An 8,660-nucleotide genomic window follows, 5' to 3' on the forward strand; every position below is an offset into this window, starting at 1 on the left:
CGGGGCCGCCCGCACACCCGCCGAAGCTCCGGGCTCTGCCCGGCTCAGCGCGGAGTTGTAGCGGTGGCCGGATGCCAAGTGTAAGTGTAAGTTGCTATGGAAACCCCCACAGAGGCAAGTTCCGAATCCGGAGCAAGACTGAGCCCCGGGCGCCGCCAGATCCGCCCCTCGCATCCCGGCCCCCGGGCGTCCGTGCGCTCAGGCCCCAACCCAAGGCCGACTTGAGGTGCTTCTGCTGCGGTCCCGGCACCCAGCTCCGGAAATGCCAGGGATGCAGATAGAGCAGAATTTGTTTTCCCTTTGTATTAAGTAAAAACGTGCCAGGTTCTGGTTTCTGGAAGCGCCTAAAACAACAGGAACCCCTGGAAAGCCAGGGCATGCTCCCGGGTTTTCGATTGAAGATCCATAGGAAAGTTTTACAGTAAATTGGGAGAGTCTGAACAAGCCCTAGTGGTTGGCAAATATCTGCGGGGATTGTGTGGCGTCTGCAGCAGCCGTGGGGCTGCTAGGCTGGAGGACAAATGGAAGAAAGACCCGAGTACTCTTGGCTCCCAGCCCCCACCCCAGACCTTTTTCTTCTCTCTGCTGGAATGACCTGAGGGACCACAAGTTATTTTAGTAGGAACCTTTTTCACCATTTCAGTAGAATCGATTCAAGTCTGATTAGTAAATTTCTTCTGTAGAAAATGTTGGGACAGACTAGCTGTACAGTGTTAAACGAGTTTTATGTGAACTCAGCATTTCAGAGTGTATGGTTACTAGGAGTTGGAGACAATGTCGATTCTCTTTCTGTGAATTATGGCCAATATTTCTGTCTTGCAGGATCCTTTATCAAGCAGAAATGCATCGAACAACTAGAATCAAGATCACTGAGCTAAATCCCCACCTAATGTGTGTGCTTTGTGGAGGGTATTTTATTGATGCCACAACCATAATAGAATGTCTACATTCCTGTAAGTACAAAGTTCTAGATTTTTTTTTGTGTCATCTATGTCATATTTGTCCTGAAATAGAAAAACTACTGACAATTCTGCAGTCTCTGAGATTGTTGGTACAAAGTGATGAAATCGTTTTCTCCTCTTGCATTTAATGACTTTTTGTTAATATTTACTTAGTAAAAGATTATATAAGTATGCAATGCATAAGGTTCTCAGGATAATGAGTTAATTTAATTGGAAATACTTTTCGAAATTTACCATTTTGCTACTATGTGTTCTCTGTTTCTGACACTAATTTTAATATTTAGTGTGTGATTTCTAAATTTACAAAATGTGTTTCTACTTCTAGTCTGTAAAACGTGTATTGTACGTTACCTGGAGACCAGCAAGTATTGTCCTATCTGTGATGTCCAAGTTCACAAAACCAGACCACTACTGAATATAAGGTAGGAAAATGTTTAAAATCGTTGTTTATAATTGTTATTGGAATTGCATAATTTAGTGATGGTTACCCTAGTTATTTCTTCACAGAAAATTTACCCTCAAATCCCCACCTTTGTGGAAGATAGCCCTTAATTTCTTGCCATGTTAATACTAACTTGAAACAAAGTTCAGTATCGATACAGTGATTTTTAAGATTTTAAAAACCCATCTTGTTAAAACCAGATCAGTTCAAGCAAGAGTCAGTGTGTTTAAAGTGCTACCATTCTCTCTTTATTCTTTCATATTAGTTAATTTAGTGATGACTCTGAGAGGGGAAAGAATTTATTATTAAATATAAGATAAAATATTTTTCTGCTTATTTAAAAGAGTGCTTTTATACAAAGAATTTCATTCTCATAAATGTTATCTTATTGACATCATTACAAACAGTGTCACAATAAAATAAAATACCATAGCACTGAAAACAAAGAATCTATAACTGGACATTTTTAGTTTTTGTCATATTAATTGATAGTTTACTTTTCTAACTTACTCTTTTTCAGGTCAGATAAAACTCTTCAAGATATTGTATATAAATTAGTTCCAGGGCTTTTCAAAAGTGAGTAGCTTACTTAAAAATGAGTCTTTCAAAAAATAGTAGTTTTACCTACTATACCAAATGTTTAAGTCTTTTTTCCCCCTTTAGATGAAATGAAGAGAAGAAGGGATTTTTATGCAGCTCATCCTTCAGCTGATGGTAAACTCTTTGGAGGGGGGAAGATATTTTATTTGGAGAGAGAACCTGTTATTCAGTAACATTAAAATTAAATATAATCTAAAGTACCATTTCCATTCTCCCGTGTGCATATAACATTTAATTAAATATTTAATTTTTGAATATTTAATTTCAAAATGTCTTTACAGCTGCCAATGGTTCTAATGAAGATAGAGGAGAAGTTGCAGATGAAGACAAGAGAATTATAACTGATGATGAAATAATAAGCTTATCCATTGAATTCTTTGACCAGAACAGGTAAATTCTTTAGAAAATGTGTTTTATGCTCAGATGTTTATTAGAAACATTCTTCCACTAATAAATTATCTATTTCTTAGATTGGATCGGAAAGTAAACAAAGACAAGGAGAAATCTAAAGAGGAGGTAGGTTCCATGTCACAAAAACATAAAAGAAATATTGTTTAGATTCTAAATTTTATGAGTTTATGTTGCCCTTTAGAATATTCTGAGGTCAGATGATGCTGTCAGATAGAAGAAAATGGTCATGTTTGATGTTCAAGAGTGACCTATATCTGATCTGATAATATATACAATTTATTTTTTATGTGATTACTATTCTTACAAAATATTTTAAATGTTTAATGTTTTGATGAAATTTCCTTATTTAGGAATCTGTTCATTTAATATTTGTAAAAGTAGTGAACTCAAAAGTATAGATGAGAATTTAGTCACATCCCAGTTTTGAGGATACCTTTTATCATATTCAGGCTATCTAATTGAAACTTTTTTTAATCTGAAAGTTAAGAATAAAAAAGTTACTTTTCTAAATGTACTTAGGTGAATGATAAAAGATATTTACGATGCCCAGCAGCAATGACTGTGATGCACCTAAGAAAGTTTCTCAGAAGTAAAATGGACATACCTAATACTTTCCAGGTACCCACTTTATAGCATTCATGCATTTTATGTAGATCTCTCTCTCTTTTTTTTACTTCAGTGACTTTTTTCTGTTTGAATTCTGAACCCCAAAAACAACAGAAAAATTTTTTGAAAATTAATTTAGCACTTAATTTGGAAATATCTCTTAAAATGTTTGGTATGAATTCTGTTTTATTCTGTGAAAATAAATCCCTTAATAATTTCAAGAAATATTTTTCATCATTCGAGGTTTCAAGAGGGATTCTTTCTTGTCCAAATGCTTGGAAAAAATGTTTTTTAAAAAGCAATTTTGGATTATATTTAGATGACCAAAAAAATCTAGATTTACCTTTGTTCTTTGTGATACTTAATAATTGAAATATTATTATTCAATAGATTGATGTCATGTATGAAGAGGAACCTTTAAAGGATTACTATACACTAATGGATATTGCCTACATTTATACCTGGAGAAGGGTAAGTAGTGTATGTAATACTTGCAGATTATTGTAGTAAACTGTATTTAAAGAGTTAAGGCTGACTTTTTTTCCTTTTAACATTGTAGAATGGTCCACTTCCTTTGAAATACAGAGTTCGACCTACTTGTAAAAGAATGAAGATCAGTCACCAGAGAGATGGACTGACAAATGCTGGAGAACTGGAAAGTGACTCTGGGAGTGACAAGGCCAACAGCCCAGCAGGAGGTATTCCCTCCACCTCTTCTTGTTTGCCTAGCCCCAGTACTCCAGTTCAGTCTCCTCATCCTCAGTTTCCTCACATTTCCAGTACTATGAATGGAACCAGCAACAGCCCCAGCGGTAACCACCAATCTTCTTTTGCCAATAGACCTCGAAAATCGTCAGTAAATGGATCGTCAGCAACTTCATCTGGTTGATGCCTGAGACTGTTAAGGAAAAAATTTTAAACCCCTGATTTATATAGATATCTTCATGCCATTACAGCTTTATAGATGCTAATACATGTGACTATCGTCCACTTTGCTTTCTTTTGTAGTGACATTAAATTTGGCTATAAAAGATGGACTAGATGTGATATTCATACGGACGTTAATTGAAAAGAAAGATTGTTCCTATAAATAATTGGTTTCTGAGAAGGCAGGCAAGATTTTTTTCTGTGTGTTAGGAAAGATATGAAATGGTTTCTGTAACTGTTGTTTGGATTTGAAAATATACTGCAGTGGATATAAACATTGGGCCATAGTTTGTTAATCTCAACTAACGCCTACATTACATTCTCCTTGATTGTTCTTGTTATTAAGCTGTTTTGTGAACGTGTAGAAAACAAGTGCTTTTTACCTGGAAATTCAACAAACAGAATATGCATAGAATAATGCATTCTATGTAGCCATGTCACTGTGAATAACAATTTCTTGCATATTTAGCCATTTTGATTCCTGTTTGATTTTTACTTCTCTGTTGCTACGCAAAACCGATCAAAGGAAAGTAAACTTCAGTTTTACAATCTGTATGCCTAAAAGCGGGTACTACCGTTTATTTTACTGACTTGTTTAAATGATTCGCTTTTGTAAGAATCAGATGGCATTATGCTTGTTGTACAATGCCATATTGGTATATGACATAACAGGAAACAGTATTGTATGATATATTTATAAATACTATAAAGAAAATATTGTGTTTCATGCACTCAGAAATGGTTGTTAAAATTCTCCCAACTGGTTCGACCGTTGCAGATACCTTACATTTGAGCCTTATTGGCATAGGATATTTTTAATGTGGATAACTAATTCTAAAGTCTGTTCCATTGGAAGCAATTGGCAAATCATAATACTGACTCGAGTGACACATGTTTACTTTTAAAATATACTGTTGCAGTAAAGAAAAACTTTAAGTAATTTGGAAATAATATCTTTATTTCTCATTGCATATGATAAAATTAATGTTTTTAAAATGCATATTGATCACTATAATCCTAAAACAAATTTTTAAATCAGCAAATTGCTGGAAAAAGGCATTTTATCTAAAATTATTTTAGTATGTGGTACAGCATAATTTCAAATTTAAGAGTTGCTTTTACAGTTTGAAACAATGGCATATGCCCTCTCATGTCTGGAAATAGGAGCAATTTATTATGAGCTTCTACAGGTATTAATTTTTAGAGCGAGCATGTTGAGTTTAAAATAAGAATAACCCCCCAAATTTTGCAGTTCATGTTTTGCTTTGGTCGAACTTGGTGTTTTCATCACCCATCAGTTATTTGTGAGGGTGTTTATTCTATCTGAATATTGTTTCATGTTTGTATGGGAAAATTGTAGCTAAACCTTTCATTGTCCTCAGTCTGCAAAAGAAGCACAATTCTATTGCTTTGTCTTGCTTATAGTCATTAAATCATTACTTTTACATATATTGCTGTTACTTCTGCTTTCTTTGAAAATACAGTAAATGAAGTTTTATGAAACCACAAAATACATATATTTTTATTTTGACCTAAATTTGTACAGTTCCCACTGTGTTGTTTCTAATTATAGATGTAAAATTAAATTTCATTTGTAATCGGGAAAAAATCCAATAAAAAGGATATTCGTTTAGAAAATAGCTAAGATTTTAATAAAAATTTGATATGAAAAGCACAATGTGCAGAAGTTTTGGAAACACTATTGTGGATAACAACAGGTAAAAGGTAAAGAGAATCCATTGCTGTCTTAAATGGTAATGTTGCTAAGAACATGATTTGTTGTATAATTGCTTGAAAGCCCAATTGAAAGATGTATCTGTTTATTTACTCTATAATCTTTGAAGTAAAAGTTACCCATGTTTGCCAATTTTGGTGAATTTAACTCATTTTTCTAGGCCTCAAGTTTTTCATGATGTTATCTAAGACTAAAGTTAATTAATGGAAGTTTCAGGTGGTATTTTTACTTTGGATGCTCAATGGTGTATAAAAAATGAAAAACTTTTTCAAAGACTAAAAACTTCAAATGCTAGTGGACTGTCATTTGATTTAATACCAAGTTGTAAGATCAACGTGAAACTTAGACTTTACATTTCAGTCTTTTAATGATGGACTTATTTTTGAAGTTACCTATTAAAATACCAGATAGTATGTTTATGGCTTATTTAACACTTATATTTGAAAATGTCCATTTTCTTTTTTCTGCAAGAGGATATTTTTCCCTATTCAATTTGAAAATTGCTGAAGTGTTAATGGATATTTGAGCTAAAACTTGTCTTTTACTAAAACAAAAAAGATGACAGTGTTTTGCATTCTCCTATAACCAGCTATTACAGTTCTGACAAGATTTAAAACTTTTGCTAAATTACCACTTAAAATTTCAACTTTAAAAAAACTCATATCAAAGCTGCTAACTCTGTAACTCTTAGCAGTAAAAGTCGGGTACATGGAAAATAGGCTTTAAGTTTGGCTTTTGCTTCTGAAAAGTATTCTAGGATTCTATGCCACAAAGATGTTAACAAAATATTTCACAGAAAATGCCTCAATTGATTTCACAGATTTTAGTTTAAATACAGAAAAAGAATGAGGCTGGTTGCTGTTGTGTAAACAGTGATCTATCTTGCTTTACACATGCATACCACTTTACAAGTACTTTTTACTTTTAAAATTGCCGGCCGTTAATTGCACTGAGTTGGAAAAAAAAAAAAGTTGCCTTCAGTTGACTTAACCTACCAACTATATTGTTTTGTTTCCATATCTGTATGTGGAAATGTTAGAATCTCAAGGTGTAATGCAACAGGCAGAGTAAGCTGGTAGTGACTTTTCTTTCCTCTTTATCCTTTCCTTATTTTCCCAATATCTGGTTTTAGTTCTTTTGTTAAGTCTTTCCATACAGTCATAGGCCTACGAAGACTAAGTTTTGTTATGAAATTTTAAAAGGAATTTAATAGGAACCCATGTGATATACTATTTGCATTGACCAACGAGAAATGAACATGTTTGGTTTTTTAAAAAATAGCTTATGGTCATGTTTTGAGGGGATGGATGTTAATTTTAGAAACAATCTGCATTGGGAACCTATTCTCTTAGAATTCTGTGGTTAAGATGAAGGAAGTGTATTTTTCATTTTCCTTTATACCTTAAAGGTTTTATTAATGTATCGTTTCATTGCCCCTGGAATGACAGGTGAAATTCTGATTTAGTTTAGTGTTTTCCCCCATACAGTCTAACTCACATTTTATCCCAAACCAAAGGTTTTAATGAAATTACATTTAAAACAAACCTTTTAAAAAACGATATATACTTTTAAAGACATCTAATGGTGCAAGGGAGGATAGAACGCAGCTCCAGCATGAGGTTCTAGGGGTAGATAACGTCATTTCACCTGAGAATGTTTCTTCAAGTATAAAATGAACAGTACAACAGGTGATTATTTCTAAGGTCGCTCTAAAAAAACTTTTAACTCCTCCAAAATAAAACCTTGAACTCAACTGGAACCACAGAATTCAGATAGACGGTCCTTTACAAGAAAGAGAAAGTATCACCCATTAGAGGCTCTCAGTAAATCAGACTTGGGAAATAACCCCGCGAAGACATTGAACCTGTAGATCTTGCAAATCTGAAGATCGCCCAATTTTGATTATGAAAGTCTCCAAAAATGTTTACACAGTCGAGTGTTTCCTGTTTCCGCAGTTAATTTTTTTTAACGTTTTTTTCTTCTTTTTGGTTCTTGAAACGGATTTCCTTTATTTGCACCAGTTTCTTTTTCTTAGTGTGCAATTTCTAGAGGTCTCACAAAGACTTCACTGTCAACTTTTGTCTTAAGTCGACGGCACCAAAAGTCATTTATCCCTGGAAAGGCTACTCTAAGATCCTTGTGCGTTTTCTGAAGTTCAAGTGCGTATGGAAAATGCATCCCGAAGTCTCATTTAACCCTCTAATTAATAGTAAGCGCTCAATAAAAACTTAAAATGAATGAGTTAAATTACTCTCGTTCTTTCAACTTTCGCCTTAAAATATCCTTGGGAGACTATAAGAAGGAACTCCCCCAGATAGGGGTTGTTCCCTCAGAATCACCTACATTTCAACACAAATATTACTTCTTGCTGATTGCGGGGTGTCTTCACAAAATCCAAACTTCAGAGAGAACATGATTTCATGTTCGGTACCGATTCGGTACTCTGCAACCCTCTGTCCTTCTGTTAGCTAGAATCCAAGTTGGGAGAAGAGACTTGTGAGGTCGAGGACCAGGGTACTAGAGAAACGCGTCGAAAATTGGGATGGAAGGAATGAGAACGCTATAGAGACGGATAAAGAGGTGACCAGAGATGGAGGTCTGTCCAGGAGCTGCAATCTTAGGCCTCACTGGACCCCCCAAGAGTGAATGACACTCAAAGCCAAAGACAGGCGCGCAGTGCGCGGCGTGGAAGACAAAGGCGGGGGTGAGGGTGATTAGGGTGGAAATTTCAACGGCTTTCAAAAAAAAAAAAAAAAAAGGCTTTTTATGTTCTGGTGCCCAGTGGAAAGGGCACAGGACGCCAGCCTGGAGAAAACGACCTCGTTCCCGGCTGCGCTGCCTTCCTGGTCTGGGAGCCTTTACCGAAAGGACACGTTAGGAGGGAAGGGCCCCTCTCTCGGTCCTTATTTTTAACTAGCAGCTCCCCGAGGACTGCAAAGAGCCACAGCTCAGACGCCCGCGCCCCGCCGCGCCGCGG

General features: G+C 35.3%; 1 protein-coding gene across 3 annotated transcripts in view; it reads left to right on the forward strand.

The window, feature by feature from the left end:
* BMI1 (BMI1 proto-oncogene, polycomb ring finger) overlaps nucleotides 1-5,830 on the forward strand; it is a 9,490-nt gene extending 3,660 nt beyond the window's left edge. Inside the window, exons 1-10 of one of the 3 annotated variants that reach the window (XM_015585662.2) lie at nucleotides 12-80; nucleotides 823-953; nucleotides 1,288-1,384; nucleotides 1,925-1,980; nucleotides 2,068-2,118; nucleotides 2,286-2,394; nucleotides 2,475-2,520; nucleotides 2,935-3,033; nucleotides 3,412-3,492; nucleotides 3,581-3,910. In XM_015585662.2, coding sequence (XP_015441148.1) covers nucleotides 842-953; nucleotides 1,288-1,384; nucleotides 1,925-1,980; nucleotides 2,068-2,118; nucleotides 2,286-2,394; nucleotides 2,475-2,520; nucleotides 2,935-3,033; nucleotides 3,412-3,492; nucleotides 3,581-3,910 — 981 coding nt within the window. In that variant the 5' untranslated portion in view covers nucleotides 12-80; nucleotides 823-841. Of the gene's footprint in view, nucleotides 1-11; nucleotides 87-822; nucleotides 954-1,287; nucleotides 1,385-1,924; nucleotides 1,981-2,067; nucleotides 2,119-2,285; nucleotides 2,395-2,474; nucleotides 2,521-2,934; nucleotides 3,034-3,411; nucleotides 3,493-3,580 lie in introns of those variants that run through there. The other 2 variants (XM_006907002.3, XM_006907001.3) reach the window with 2 other exon arrangements.
* Nucleotides 5,831-8,660: the final 2,830 nt, after the last annotated feature.

The sequence above is a fragment of the Pteropus alecto genome, unplaced genomic scaffold, assembly GCF_000325575.1.
Source record: "Pteropus alecto unplaced genomic scaffold, ASM32557v1 scaffold11, whole genome shotgun sequence".
Lineage (NCBI taxonomy): Eukaryota > Metazoa > Chordata > Mammalia > Chiroptera > Pteropodidae > Pteropus > Pteropus alecto.